Source organism: Suncus etruscus, chromosome 2, assembly GCF_024139225.1.
Source record: "Suncus etruscus isolate mSunEtr1 chromosome 2, mSunEtr1.pri.cur, whole genome shotgun sequence".
Taxonomy (NCBI): domain Eukaryota; kingdom Metazoa; phylum Chordata; class Mammalia; order Eulipotyphla; family Soricidae; genus Suncus; species Suncus etruscus.
Window position 1 is genome coordinate 4,082,941 of NC_064849.1, and position 15,195 is coordinate 4,098,135.

Here is a 15,195-nt window from a genome sequence, read left to right on the forward strand (position 1 = left end):
ACTTGGCCAGGCCGGCCGGGCTGGAGGCGGCGGAGGGCCATGCGGCTCCTGTTCCTGGCCGTGCTGCGGCGACACACGGGCAACGCCGTCACGGCCAGGCGCGTCCGGTAGGTGCGGGGCGCGGGCAAACGGACGGCGGCGGGGCGCGCGGGACCCCCAGAGGCGGCCAGGGCGCGCGCACCTGCTCCCATCCCTTCCCTTCTCCGCCCAGCAGCACCCTGCGCCCTGCTCTCTGGGCTCCCCGCCTGCCCAGGCCCCGGTGGCTGGCTCCGCCTCTGCTGCTCTTCCAGGGAGAGGGTGCAGGTGCCTTGGCCAAGGGATGCAGGGTGGGAGCACGGGGAGATGACCTTCTCCCCCCAGCACGGGAAGCTGGGGGTCCCCCCACCCCATCACCTGCTCACAGATGGGGTGCCTGCTTTTGCGGGCTCTGCCTGCAAGCGCTTTCCTTCTGGTGCCTTGTTTCTCTTCTCCCCTCTGTCTTTCCTTTCTCTTCTCTCCCCTTTTCTCTCTTTTTCTCCTTTTCCCCTCCCCTCCTCTCTCTTTCTCTCTCCTTTCTCCTCTCTCTCTCTGTCTCTCTCTGTCTCTGTCTCTGTCTCTGTCTCTCTCGACCTTCACTGCTATCTCCTCTCATTTGTTCTCTTAAGCAACTGCAACTTGCATAAGGCAATTTCTCAACCGGCTGCCCCTGTTGCTGCATGTGTGGTACGGGGCTGCTGAGGCTGGCACCGGGCAGCAAGGGCAGTATCGGCCAGCCTAGTGCCCACAGCCCCAGCTCAGCAGAGGTGGACATGGAACACAGAGTGAGGGCTGTGAACGCCTCCATGGAGACATGACTGAGACTCCACCCTGGACTCAGGCTGCGCAGAGGGCCTGGGGGAAGCCTCCACTGGGAGGGGCTCAGAGAGGACCTCTGACTCAATGAGGCCAGGCCTAGCACCAGAGAGGCCACAGACCCGATGTGGGAAACGCCGTGTAGGCGGTGTCAGCACCAGAGCGGCTGGTGCCCGGGGAGGCTTGCAGAGAAGGTTGTGCTCCTGGTCCCTGAGGAAGTGACTCTGGATGCTTGGAAGGAGACAGCCCAAATCCCTGGGCGCTCATAGATGGTCTCCGCACTACAGCAGGTCTTAGAGGTGCCTGATGGGGGTGACACCACCCCCAGAGCCTTCTCTGACTCTCCAGGAAAGGCTGACGCCTGTCTGATGCAGGTTCGTCTGACCTTCAGTGATAGGGCACCAGCACCACAGGAAATGGGTGGGCTCAGGGCCATATGGTGAGACAGACTTCCTGGTCTGGAGGAGGATCATGAGGTAAGGGCAGAGCCAGGGACAGCGGATGACAGAGCAGGAGACAGAATTGTGTGTAGTGGGGATGGAGTTGGGACAGCCGGGCTGAGCCTCAAGGACTTTGCCCGAGGGTGGGTAGGGGTGTAGCTTCAGCCAGAACCAGCACAGGCAGAGACAGAACTGGCCAGGTCATATGTTGTTCGCAGGAGAATCGCTTTCCAGAGCAGGAGGCCACGAAGGCCTCTGGAAAGAATCGGGACATCCCAGTGGGGAGTTGGCGCTTGCTTCTCTGGGGGTCCTGGGGACAGAGACTTGAACTGCTGTGCTCACTGTAGGGTCCGGGGCCTGTCACTGGGAGGAGCAGGCTGTGGAAAGGGCCCACTCGGGATGGAGCCAGGGCTATGGGGAACACCTGCCTTGGGTGCAGATTCCTCCCACAAACCCCACCCTCCTGCCCCCTCACCCCAGGCCTCGCCCCACCCTCGTGCTCACCCTCTGGACTGGGCATGGTGCCCAGAGAATGGGCACGGCTCTCTGGCCAGCCAGCCAGGTGTGGGCTCCATTCCAGGAAAGCCACAGGAGGGAGGCAGAAAGGTCAGGGCTCGCTCAGGGCCCAACCCGGGGCGAGGGTGGACTCGGCACCTCCCCCTGCAGAGACTGAGGGACTGGCAGCTCATCATAGATCCATGGTGGGAATTTAGGGACCCACTTGGCTCAGGCATTGACTCTATCCTGGAACCGTATGCGTTCCCCAAACTGTACCAAGAGGATCCCGTGGGCACAGAATTGTAGACACACACAAACATAAATACATATAGACACAAACACATACAGACATAGGCACATAGATACACACAGACACATATAGACACATACACACAGACAGACACATATAGAAATACACAGATACACAGGCACCCTGACATACAGACACACATGGAACACACAGATATACACAAACACACACAGACAGACCCACACAGACACCCTGTCTCATTTTCCTCCCACTCATCTTTTGCACCCAGTTCCCATCTCGAGGCAGCCGGGCATGACTGTGTCCTGAGGGATGCCCTGGACTTTGACAGCCCGTCCGAGGTGGCTCGTCTCGTACAGGCAGATGGCGTGGAGGCCGCCCTGGCTCTGCACCTCTACCGCGGGGGAAGGCTCCTCCAGGGTAAGCTGGGCAGAGGCCTCAGACCCATCCGTAGGCAGGACTGGGGCCGGGAGGCGACCGGAAGGCCAGAGCTCAGTGGAGCCAGCAGGTGCCCAGGTTCAGGCCTGTACAGGATGGTCCTTGGGCACCTCTAGGGAGCCCTTAGCTATGCCTGGCACAGCCCAAATGAAGGTCTGAATCAAGGAGGAATGGAGGGAAGTTGGGAGGGAGGGAGGGAGGGAGGGGAGAAAGAAGGAAGGAGGGAAAGAAGGGAGGGAGGAAGGGAGGGAGCAGTTTAGAAGTGGTTTCCTTGAGCAGCCTCTCCCAACACCTCAGAGAAGGCAGCCCCGTGGATTTGTTGTCCTTCTGGCCATTTGGGGGCATTTCCTTGCTGCCGTGGGAAGCTCAGGCCGCACCTAGGGTGGATCTCAGGGGTCTGAGGGTGAGTGGATTCACAGGGACACTGTGAGGACCCGACCCTGCCACTGCGCCACCTGTGCCTGGACGAAGCCTGGGCTTCCCTGTGGCCCTGCTGTCCTGCCAGCTGCCTCTTGGCAGGGACCTTCATGTGTGAACCTTGTCCTGAGTACTGGGCTCTTGGCCCTCAGAGGCCCTGTGGGGGCACCAGGGACACAGGTCCATAGCCCCCCTTCGGCCCCTTGGCAGGTCTGGCCGTGCCCTTTGGCATCATCTTTGGTGGCACAGACTTAAACGAAGATGTGAATCAGGAGGACAAGCGTCACGTGATGGGCAGGGTATTGGAGGAAGCCAGGTAGGTGCCACCCACAAAGGCAGCCTTTGCGCCCTTCCTCTCCTTTTCCTGGTTTGCTATGTCCACCTGGGACTGACCTTCTCCTGTCTCAGGGAGGGAAACTGAGGAAAACCCACAGCCCCGAGCCAGCTCCCCCTCACTCTAATGGGGAGCCTGGACATGTCCCCCATATCCCTGTTCATTTTTCTGAAGACTCATGCCAGTCTTTCTCGTGGAGTGCTCTTTGTACCCCAACCCAAAGGTGCTGTGGGATACCCCATATGGCCAAGCCTCCCTGTCAGGGCCCGATGGGAATGTCCAGCTCCAGGAGGGAACCCATGGCTGAGGAACTTCCTGCCCCCTGCCTTAGGAAGTGGGGTTCTTTGGAGAAAACCCCAAGCTGCAGAGCAGGAATGTGGTCTCAGCCTGAGTTTAGGAGCCATGTTCCCCCCCTCCCCATCATCATCATCATCATCATCATCATCTCATCATCATCATCATCATCAGGGAATGAACAGGCCTAATGAGGAGCCTCCCATGAGCAGGTTTGGGGTACCTGACAGACTCTAGGGGGGTCTTCCCAGAAACAACCAAAAGAATGCTGTGTGACACACAAGACAGAGTGTGGGTGACCACGAGGACTGGCTGTGTCCTGCCAACCCTGCAGTGATCTGAATTGCTGGGTCCAACTGGGGCTCCTCACACAGCCAGGGATGCCCAGGTCCTGCACTCTGGCCGAACCTCTTTCTTGACCAGAGCACCTGGGTACAAGTCCTATGACAAGGCAGCCTTTAGAGCAGAAACCATGTGTTTGCACACATATGATCATGACTGCACATGCATTCATATACTTATTTATATGTGCCTAGGTATACTGTGTGGTAGACATGGAAATCAGGTGGCTGGGCGGTCCTTGAAGGGAGACCTGTCACAGTACTTTCTTTGGTGGTGGTTCTAATTGCCTATTCCCTTCCAGAGAGGGGGAATGACTCTGCATGGTCACCATAATATTTGGGTTTTGGTTTTTAGACCACACCTGGCAGTCCTCAGGGGTTCCTCCTGGCTCTGTGCTCAGGAATCACTCCTGGCAGGCTTGGGGGACCCTATGGAGTGCCGAGAATTGAGCCTGGGTTGGCCACATGGGAAGCAAACATCCTCTCTGCTGTGCTTCAACCTGTTCACAATAACTTTGAGTGGGGCCCGGAGAGATAGCACAGTGGCGTTTGCCTTGCAAGCAGCTGATCCAGGACCAAAGGTGGTTGGTTCGAATCCCGGTGTCCCATATGGTCCCCCGTGCCTGCCAGGAGCTATTTCTGAGCAGACAGCCAGGAGTAACCCCTGAGCACCGCCGGGTGTGGCCCAAAAACCAAAAAAAAAAAAAAAAAAAAAAAAAAATAACTTTGAGTGTATCTATCTGAGGGCTTTTTTTTTTTTTTTTCACCAGTATTAGTGTGTGGGTGTTAGGAACACATGGGTCAGACCTGGAGGTATTGTCTGGGGTGATGGCAGGAGAGTCACAGGAGTCACAGATTTCTTGTATCACCCACTGGCACCTTTGTCGAAAGTCAAAGTGCTGTGTTTGCTCTGGGGTCCCTTGGCCTGTGAGGACTCAGCTGGGCTCAGGCTGGCAGTGCCAAGGGGAGCTCGGAATGTGCCCTGATTGCAGGGATGAATGCTCCTAGCACCTTGGGCTGCCGAGGGCACATCCTGGCATGGACGGCGGGCAGCATGACTCTTCTGCAAATCTCAGGCTGCTCGGGCCTCAATGGGAGTGTCTGAGAAACGGTCATTTATGAGCTGCCTTCCCTGCGGCCTGAGTTTTCTGGGCTGAGGTTGGGCTGACTCTGGACCCCCGTACCAGTCTGTGCTCTTGACTGGAGGGGTGGGGGGATCCCCCATCTCAGCATGGGCAGCTGTACCCTACACCTTCACCCTCCTCTCCTGCAGGTTTGCTGTGGCGTTCACGGAGGCCATGAGGGAGACGGCTCATAGACAGTGGGTAGGTGTTGGGGGCAGCTCGGGGCATCTCTCCCTAGGGGTGTGCCCCTGAAACCTGTCTGAGTGCCAGGGACATCCGAGAGTGTCCCCACATCCTCAGGAGCAGCCAGGCTCTGCTCCCCGTCCTCCCCAACTTCTCTCCTCACCCCTCCCTCTCCACAAAATCTCAGCAGTGCCCTCCCTACTCTGGACCACCACCCCAGGGGACCCACAATAGGGCTGGCCTGGCTGCCTGTACACCCTCAACTAGACCCACCCCCATAAAAGTGTTTGGACAGAAACATAAACATTGGGCTGGAGCGATAGCACAGTGGTAGGGTGTTAGCCTTGCATGCGGGCAATCCAAGATGAACCTGGGTTCGATCCCTGGTGTCCCATATGGTCCCCTGAACCAGGAGCAATTTCTGAGTGGAGAGCCAGGAAGAAACCCTGAGCATCACAAGGTGTGGCTCAAAAACCAAAAAAAAAAAAAAGAAAAAAAGAAAAAAAGAAAAAAGAAACATAAAGGTTTAATAACTGACTCAGGGGGATACAGGCAGAAGGAAACTGGGTGAAGGGGAATCTTGGGACTCCTGATCTATTTTCTGAGAGACAACTAGGGATTAGGTTGTGGGTTCTAGGTCCAGGGTATCACTGGCTGTGGGGAAGCCATCAGCTCCCAGGGGGTTGTGGGAGTTCGGGACCAGGGAAGACAGAAGACAGCATCATCCCCCTTGGTGGGCAGATGCAAAAGAAACATTTCCTGTCACACACTATGGGGGACTCTGGTGCTAAAGGACAGAGACCATCAGTCCCAACACCCCCGGGGTTCTTCTTAGAGCAGACCAGGGGAGACACTCAGCAGAATAGTACACCAGAAATGGTGCAGAACCCTGTAACACTTCTCACGGCTCCAGGAAGCCAATAAAATATAAACAGGTTTGTCTGTATGGTTTTGGGTTTTGGGGCCACACTCGGTGGCACTTAGGGGTTCTTCCTGGCTCTGCAGTCAGGAATTACTCCTGACAAGTTTGGGGGGCCCTTTAGGATGCCAGGGATCAAGCCCCAGTTGGCCATGTGCAAGGCAAACGCCCTCCCCCCACTGTGCTGCCACTCTGGCCCATCTGCATGTTTGAAGTGAGGGAAGGAGGTTATTTCATTCCCAGTCAGATCTGTTGTTTTAATGCAGCCTTTCTTTCCGGGTGGGTGATTTTTTCAATCGAGTTCAGCTCGGTACCTTCGCTTCTGCAAGTGAAAATCGTATAAATAACAAAGGTTGATGATTCAGCCTGTTCATCTGGCTGTTTTGGGAGGATTTGGGACTCAATCAGCGGCTGCTATGAATTCTGCTCCGTGGCCAATCAAGCTCGTTCCTAGGTCCAAAATCCCCATCCAGCTTTTGGATCACCTGGCCCTATTTGGGGATGCAGGTCCTCCTTCAGCCTGTCCACCATCACAGACTCTTAGTGCACTCAAATCCGGTGATGTCAAGAGTCTGGGTCCGAAGAGGATTGATGATGTGGCTTTGTCCCTGCTTCTGTTTTGTTTTGTTTGCTTGGTTTGGGGGCCACATCAGGTTCCTCCTAGCTCTGCGCTCAGAAGTCTCTCCTGGCAGGTTTGGGATGCTGGGGATCAAACTCGTGTCCATCCCCGCTTCTGTATGGCAGGGAGGGCTGGGATATGCCAGTGCATTTCTGTAGAAAAACGCAATATTTTTTGGGGGGTGGGCCACACTGGTTGACGCTCAGGGGTTACTCCTGGCTATGCTCTCAGAAATTGCTCCTGACTTGGGGGAACCATATGGGACACCCAAGGGATCAAACCAAGGATCGTCCTAGGCTAGCGCTTGCAAGACAGACAGACACCTTACCTCTAGCGCAGGGGTCTCAAACTCAATTTACCTGCGGGCCGTAGGAGGCAAAGTCGGGGTGATCCTTGAGTGCAAAGTCAGTAGTAAGCCTTGAACATTGGGGCGTGTGACCCAAACAACTAAAACAAAACAAAACAAAACAAAAAAAAAGATTCCTCTAGGGCAGGGCCACAAAATGTTGTACGGAGGGCGGCAAATGGCCTGCGGGCTACGAGTTTGAGACCCCTGCATTAGCGCCACTGCTCCGCCACTGGAAAAAAAATGCAATTTTGAGTGTAAGACTCAAGCCTAAAGTTGGGACTTTCTGCAGCTTTGGAGAAGCAGGTTTTGACTCCCTCCGAGTGATGGGACAGGATGAGGCATGGGCACCAATGGTTCTGCCCCAATCGCTGCCTCATTCTCTTGCCCCAAACCCCAAAGGAGCGGTTGGCTGAACTGACCCCTGCCCACATGGAGGGAAGGCGGTACCCAGGGCTGCTGAGCTTCGTGCCCATGCTACACCCCTGACAGGTGCTCACTTCTGGGTCAGAAGCCACCCACAAGGTGCTCTGCCCCTCAAGGAAGCGTGTGCATGCGGTGTAGATGGAACTGCAGTGTTTCTCAGGACCCCTGACCCTGCCTGTCTCCCCCATCTCTCCCCAGCCACACATCCAGGGGAAGGTGTTTGTGCAGGGCCAAGGTGAGTGCCAGTCTCTGCATCACAGGTGCTGGGTACAGGGGTGCAAGGTACTCACGGGCAGGCTCGGGGTCAAGTCTGTACCCATGCAGGCAGGAATGGAGGTCTTGCCTCAGTCCCTGTGGGCAGGTGAAGGGTCTGGGGGACTCCCAGGTCCAACCCAGTGTTCTGGGGGGAAGGGAGGATCACCCTTACCATGTCACCCAGCCTTTTTCTCCTTCTGACTCTCCTCAGGAATCATCACAACACCCAACGCTGACCTGAACTGGAACGAATTCCTTCAGCGCCTGGGTGAGCTACTGACAGTGGCTGGTCAGGACCTGTGCAGTCAGGGGACCCTTGTGGTCAGTGAGGACCTCCCTGTGTGGTTAGTGAGGACTCACCCTATCTGGTCAGGGGACTCCCCCTGCATGGTTTGAGTTAGGGATCAAAATTCCTTTTCTGGGGGAGGTCACACCCAGCGGTACTCAGGGGTTACTCCTGGCTCTGTGCTCAGAAATTGCTTCCGGCAGGCTCAGGAGACCATATGGGATGCCGGGGATCAAATTCGCATCTGTCCTGGGTCAGCTGCATGCAAGGCAAATGCCGTACTGCTGTGCTACCACTCTGGTCCAAAAAGTCTTGAATCATTTATTGAGCGATTTTTTGTTGTTTTCTGTTTGTTTGTTTTTTGTTTTTGGGTCATACCCAGTGGCACTTAGGGGTTACTCATGGCTATGCACTCAGAAATCCCTTCTGACTTGGGAGCCTATATGGAATGCCAGGGGATTAAACCTCAGTCCATCCTAGGTTAGCTGGTGCAAGACAAACGTCCTACCGCCTGTACCACTGCTCTGCCCCTATTGAGTGATATTTTTGACGAGTGTCTGGTCTGTGTTGGTAGGACCATGTGGAGAGCACCTTAGCCCTGCCCGTCTCTTTAGCTGTGCTTGAATTTAGTCACTCTTGCTCTCTGCAGTGTCTGAAATAGCATTTGTAGATCAACTTCAGGAGAATCGGTACTCGACAGTATTCGACAATACTCGACGGTATTCAACAGTACTCGACAGTACACATCAGTACTCGATAATACTCAATAGTATTCGACGGTACTTGACAGTGCTCAACGCATGCAACAGTACTTGACAATACTCAACAGCACTTGACAGTACTTGACAATACTCAACAATGCTCGACAGTGCTCAACAACATGCAATAGTACCTGACAATATTCAACGGTGTGCTTTACAATACTCGACAGTACTTGACAGTACTCAACAATACTCGACAGTGTTTGACAGTACTCAACAATACTCAACAGTGCTGGGCAGTGTAGGTGTCGCTGGTGAGGTCGTATCCCAGGTGGGTAGCCAGTTTACAAATAAACCATCCTTGAGCCACTTCAGGGTGGGAAGGGGAAATAACTCGCTTTATTTTAAGTGAGATTTTACGATATTTACAATGTGTCTCAGCCAGTCAGGTTAGGGGAAAGTAGGGCGTGAGCTCTGTATGTTTAAGAGGTCAAAGCACTCGTGTGCTCTGTGTTGGGGGGGGGGGGGTGAGGGACACAGGGTGTGTGCCCCACGTGTTCAGCTACAGACAGACAATGCTCCACAATGCTGGCCATACTCAACAACACCCTGCGGCAGACGGTGGGAGTGTCCATGTATTCGAATTGGCTCCGTCTCCCTGATGATCCACTGAGTTCTCTAAGTCTTTGTGAGAAAGTGCCTCCTCCAGCTTCTATTATTCAGTGCTTATTATTTCAACTGTTATAAATAGGGGTTCAGGGTCCTCATTTTCGAGTTGTTTTGTTGCTAGCGGGAAAGAACAGCTTGAGTGCATTGTCCGTGGCTGCTTTCGCTCCTCCACATTCCCTCCCCTTCCTATCCTCCCCATTCCCTTCCCTTCCCTCCCTTCCCTCCCCTTCTTCCCCTTCCTTTCTATCCCTTCCCTCTCCTTCCTCACCCTTCCTTTCCTCTTCCTTATCTTCCCTTCTTCCCCCTTCCCTTCCCCCTTCCTTTCCTCTTCTTTCCCTTACCTTCCTGCCCTTCCTTTCTATCCCTTCCCTCCCCTTCCTTTCCTCTTCCTTCTCTTCCCTTCCTCCTCTTCCCTTTCCTTCCCTCTTCCTTCTCTTCCCTTCCTCCTCCCTTTCCTTCCTCCCCCTTCCTTTCCTCTTCCTTCCCTTCCCTTCCTCTCCTTCCCTTTCCTTCCTCCCCTTCCTTTCCTCTTCCTTCCCTTCCCCCTTCTTTCCTCTTCCCTCCCTTCCCTTCCCTTCCTCCCCCTCCCTTCCCTCCCCTTAGTTTCCTCTTCCTTCCCTTCTTCCCCTTTTCCTTCTTCCCCTTCCTTTCCTCTTCTTTCCCTCTCCTTCCTCCCCTTTCCTTTCCACTTCCTTCTTTCTCCCTCTTCTCTTCTACCCCTTCCCTCTCTTCCTCCCCTTCCTCCCCCTTCCTCCCCCTTCCTTTACTCCCCCTTCCTTTCTCTTCCTCCCCTTTCTTTCCTCCTCCTTCTCTTCCTTTCCCTTCCTCCCCTCCCCTCCTCTCCTCTTCCTTCTTCCCATTCTCCTCTTTCCTTTACCTTCCCTTCCCCCAGTGGCCTCTCCAGCCACAGGGATTCATGGAGACACTCAGAACAGACTGTCCAGGGCCTCAAATTGGGGCTCTGGGTCACTCACGGATGACCATGAGGCTCAAGTTTCTGGGCATGTTTCAGGACACTCATAATAGGGCCTTAGAGAAACTCGATGAGATGCCAGCGTGGCCCCTCAGCCCCCCAAAGGGAAGCTCACTTCATTCCCCCGTGTGGTCACTGTGGTGGCTCCAGAGGGTTTGGATGTAGCTTCTGTGGTTGTGAGTGGCGTCAGCCCGTGTGAGGGGTCCAACAGGTGAGGTTCTGTCATGGCGGTCCAGAGAGCTGGGCTGGGTGGTGGCCTATTCCGTGCTGGGCACTGCAGGGACAGAGCTGAGAAACTTTTTGATGGGAGAGTTTGGAAGCAACGACACTTTGTGTTCTTCTGTCAGGAGTTCCCCAGGGCTGATTACTTGCACAATAATAAATATTTGCTGGAACTTAGGGGTGGAGACTGCTCACAGGTTAGGGGGACAGGCATGAGCCTCAACATTGTATTAGCCCCCTAGGCAGCGCCAGGTTTACCCCTAAGCCCCAGTACTTCTGGGTCCTGGACCCCCCACCCAGACCTGAGCCGTATGTCCTAGGAGCAGCCCTGAGCACCCCTTAGAAAGCCTGAAACCACCCAAACTGTTTTTGAGAGTGAGCTGGTGGAGGGGGTCTCAGGACCGCCAGTGGATGTTTCTTCCCTGGTGGAAGCCTGCGCCGCAGCCCTGACCCTCCATTGCAGACATCATCCCGAGCATAGACAGGCTGTATGTCTTCATCCTCGTCTGTGGCCTGCGCCCCGTCAAGGACCCCCTATACCTGCTGGATGCTTTCTCAGGTGCGACCAGGCCTGGTGTGGAGTGTGGCTCCTCCCATCCCTCCTCCCTCCTCTCCTCCTCCTCCTCTTGCTCTCCTCTCCTCATCCACCGCCTTTTCTGTCCCCATGGCTCGGGAGCCTTTCCCTATAGTGTCCCTGCTTCCCTCTGGTTCCCCAGCTCCCCATAAACTCAGGAACATGCCACCCTTAGCCGAGAAATGAGGTGCCTGGGTGAGGCTGACTTTTGGAGGTGGGGTTGGGTCATGGTGGTGCTCAGACCTCGGGACCCTATGCGATGCCGGGATCGAACCTGGGCTGACCGTGTGCAAGACAAATGCCCTCCCTGCTGTGCTGTCACTCTGGCCTCCTTGGAGTGACTTCCTAGTAAAGATGATCTAGCCAGTGGCACTTATTGTAGCGAATACTCAGTGCAGGGTGCCACGGGGCATGGGACCTTGGCTAGGCTGGGCTCAGGCTCTGTGGCACTGGGAAACCAGCCCACCGATCTTTCCTTCCTCTCCAGAGTGGCACCAGGAGGAGCCCGGGGTGTACCTGGTGATCGTAGGCCCTGAGGTGAGTAGGCGGGTGCCCCTACTCCCACATATGCCTCCTGGGCCACTGATGCCCACATCTCAACAAAGAGAACCTCAGGGCAGGTCTGTGTCAGGCAGGAGCCATAGACATGGCCACCAAGAATCCATCATACCTCTGGGGGTGCCCCGTCCTTACCTGGAGGCCCAGGCATGGGGCATAGGCAGGCAATGCCCTGGAGCTTAAATCTTGCTTGGGCAGGGTCCCATGGCACCCCTCCAGGGGAGGGGAGCCTGGTGGGTGGGGCGAGGACTCAGTAGGTGGGGCTAGGACCCAGTGGATGGGAGGAGGACTCATTGGGCAGGCCAGACAAGAGATGGGCTATTCCCAGGACCCTGCCCTATAGCCCTGCAGCTCTGATGCCTGGGGCAAGACAAGCTTCTGTTCCAGCTTTTCTGGCTTTTCCTGTGCAACCACTAAGTCTGCCTGTCTCCAGTGCAGGAAATGCATTTCCAGTATCTTTCCAGGTGGATCCAGTGTTTACCAGAGAAGTTAAGGCCAAAGTCCAAAGGTAAGTGTGGGAAGCTTTTGGTCCCAGGAGCCCCAGAATCCCAGGCTATTCCCTGTCCCCAAAGTCGCAACCTCCTGCCCTAAAACTTCTCTCTCCATCCAGAAGAAAACTGACTGAGGGCCCAGGGTTTGCTCTGGCTGCTCGAGAGCACTATGGGAGTCCTGAAGAGGGGCCTGCTCTTGGTAGGGAGGATGGGGTGGGAGCTTAGCTCGCACCCCTGCACCGAGTACAGCTCCGTAAGTCCTTACAGGACTCTAGAACCTCCCACTTTTGTCTCTGCTGCCAGAGGTGACAGAGTGGCTGCAGAGCTTCTGCCATTAACACTGCCATCCTCACATGGGGCAGGGGCAGCAGTAAGAGAAGGGCCAGAAAGAACTCAGCTGCCAGTCCAGTCCCCCCGTAGCCTCCAGGGTAACCCTCTTCCCCTCCATTCACAAAGGAATGAGACATCTTGTCCTGCTTTTGTCTCTTTGGGACTTTTCCCCCCACAACATGTGTGAGAGCAGAATAGGACAACCAGGTGGGCCAGGCCAAACCTGATATGGGTGGAGGACAAGCCTATACTCTTATCCTAGAGAGACAGTGCAGACACGGGACAGACTTTCCCAGGCTGGTTCCCAGACTCCCCACTTTATTTTTGTGCTCGAGTCTGAGTCGCTCCTGAAGGTCCAAGCCATTCCTGAGTCTGTTCATGGCCCATGGCCCAGCCGTCCTCATGGGGGCAGGTGCAGTGGTTCTGGGAGGCATTTCTGGGCCCCTGGTGAGGCCCATGTGGTGTCGGCAGGAGCACAGGGGTGCGGCTGCTGCCTGAGATGCCGCAGGAGGACCTTCACGCCGCTGTCAGGAGCAGCTTCGCGTTGGTCAACAGCTCCGTGTCCGAGGGCATGTCAGCTGCCATTCTGGAGGTACCGTGGGAGAGTTCGAGGGGCTGCTCCTGGGGTCCCTTGGAGCAGAGCAGACATGGCTGGCACCTGGCTCCTGGCCCCTGTCCTGTCCCTGACCTTTTCCCTGTCCCTCTCTCTGTATGCATGTAACCGTGTGTGTGTGTGTGTGTGTGTGTGTGTGTGTGTGTGTGTGTGTGCGTGTGTGCATGAATGCTCAGCAGTGGCTATGCCTCCTCGCCCTCCATGCCCATCCCAGGCTGGCTCAGGCTGCAGTGCTCCTCTGTAAGCGGAGGTGCATCTTCCCTCCCGGAGGGAGCCCTGGCTCCAGCCTCTGCCTTCTGAGCAGCTCCGAGTCTTTTGGAAACTCCAGAACAACCTCCAGGCCGGGCTTGAATGGGGCTGATTTCAGGGCCAGGTCTGAACGCTTTCAGAACCGACACACCGACCGGAGCTGCTGAGAATCACAGACAGAACCTCGTGCGGCCCCAAGGCCCCCGTGAGGCCATGAAGGGCTCTGACGCGATGTGGCACTTTCCTTGGGGAGCTGCAGAGCCCGAGCTGGAGCCTGAGCACTGGTGGCCAGGAGCCCACAAGAAGGCTGGGTCCAGTTGGGGCTTGTCTGGAGCTGAACCTGGCACAGGCTCAGGCAGGGGAGACAAGAAAGAATGGTGTGTCCTGTCCAGCCTGTCCACTGCCGCCCAGTGTTCACATTCACACACACTCATTTAGGCACGCGTGTACTCAAAACACATGCTACTGCTCACGACACTCATACATACGCACACACATTCTTGCACACTTGTACACACATGCAGTTGCGTATTCACACGCATAGTACTATTCTCACACACTCATTCTGACAGACATACTCATACATACGCACACACATTCTTGCACACTTGTACACACATGCACTTGCGTATTCACACGCATAGTACTATTCTCACACACTCATTCTGACAGACATATACGACTGCTCACACACACTCACAGAACATACACAGGCTTTCTGTCATGGGCACGCAGGCATTCCCATATGGCCTTGTCGCACTCCGCTCACCACACACCTCACGCCCGACAGCACACGGCACATGCGTGGGCACCGTCTCGCCATGCCACCTGTCCTCCCCTGTCCCCACAAGTCGCGCTGCACCGCGGCTGTTCCTGTCATCTTGAAGATTCTACTCCAGCGTCTCCCACAGAGATGTCGCCTGCCTGGCCCACAGATGTTTCCTTTGCTGCCTCTTCAGGATTGGGCCTGGCTTCTGGCCTCCTGAGCTCCTCCAGGCAGTGGATTCACTTTCCCTATCCCCCCACAGGCCATGGACCTGGAGGTGCCAGTGCTGGCCCGAAACATCCCAGGAAACGCAGCCGTGGTGCAGCATGGAGTCACGGGGCTGCTGTTCGCAAATCCACAGGTACGGGGGTCCCAGGCCGCTGCTGAGCCCTGCGGGTCTGGGGCAGCCTCTCCCTCGCCTGGCAGGCTGGCTCCTCACCACATTCTGTACTCATACTCCCCTGCAGGAATTCCTCCAGCTGGCCAAGCGGCTGGTTGCCGAGCCGGCCTGGAAGAAGGAGCTGGTGGCCAACGGGAAGGCATATGTGGGCCAGTGCCACTCCTGGCGGGGTGAGCAGGACACCTACCAACGCCTGGTGCAGCGCCTGCAGGAGGCCTAGGGGTGCTCAGCACACGCCAGCCCCTGGGACCCACCCGGTGCCCCTCACAGACCCTCGGTCCTTCCTGCACATTTCCAGCAAGCCTGAGCACACGGCACTGGTAGCCAGCTCAGGGCATCGTGGTGAGACTCTGCCCCTCATGGCTCTGACAGTCCAGCCTGCACTGCCCTGGGGCCGGGCACCCTTGAGCACCGGCACTGGGACTTGTCTTCAAACCCAAGGGCCGACGGTCCTCCCACTCAGCCCACATCTGAAGAACAGACCCCAAGGACAGTTTCGGGTCCGACACCACTCAGACCACCACGGGTCCCGGACACTGGAGCACTTCCACGGAATAAACCGCATATTCTGCCTCTCCAGTCTGTCCCTATGTTCCCGCCTGGGGTCGGCAGCGAGCACTCAGGCATCCA

General features: G+C 56.1%; 1 protein-coding gene across 1 annotated transcript; it reads left to right on the top strand.

Moving 5' to 3' along the window:
- Positions 1-14,904, top strand: GLT1D1 (glycosyltransferase 1 domain containing 1). The gene is made up of 12 exons (XM_049769278.1): positions 1-107; positions 2,309-2,457; positions 3,103-3,208; positions 5,135-5,186; positions 7,677-7,713; positions 7,945-8,001; positions 11,048-11,143; positions 11,646-11,695; positions 12,181-12,224; positions 13,009-13,129; positions 14,428-14,526; positions 14,633-14,904. Exons 1-12 carry the CDS (start codon positions 40-42, stop codon positions 14,783-14,785), a joined length of 1,032 nt encoding a protein of 343 aa, XP_049625235.1. The 5' UTR covers positions 1-39; the 3' UTR covers positions 14,786-14,904.
- The last annotated feature ends 291 nt before the right edge of the window (positions 14,905-15,195 follow it).

Coding starts and splice junctions, on each gene's coding strand:
- GLT1D1 (XM_049769278.1), top strand. CDS start 40: ATGCGGCTCCTGTTCCTGGCCGTGCTGCGGCGACACACGGGCAACGCC. Junction 3,209..5,134: donor AGGGTATTGGAGGAAGCCAG/GTAGGTGCCACC, acceptor CCTCTCCTGCAG/GTTTGCTGTGGCGTTCACGG. Junction 11,144..11,645: donor CCTGCTGGATGCTTTCTCAG/GTGCGACCAGGC, acceptor CTTCCTCTCCAG/AGTGGCACCAGGAGGAGCCC.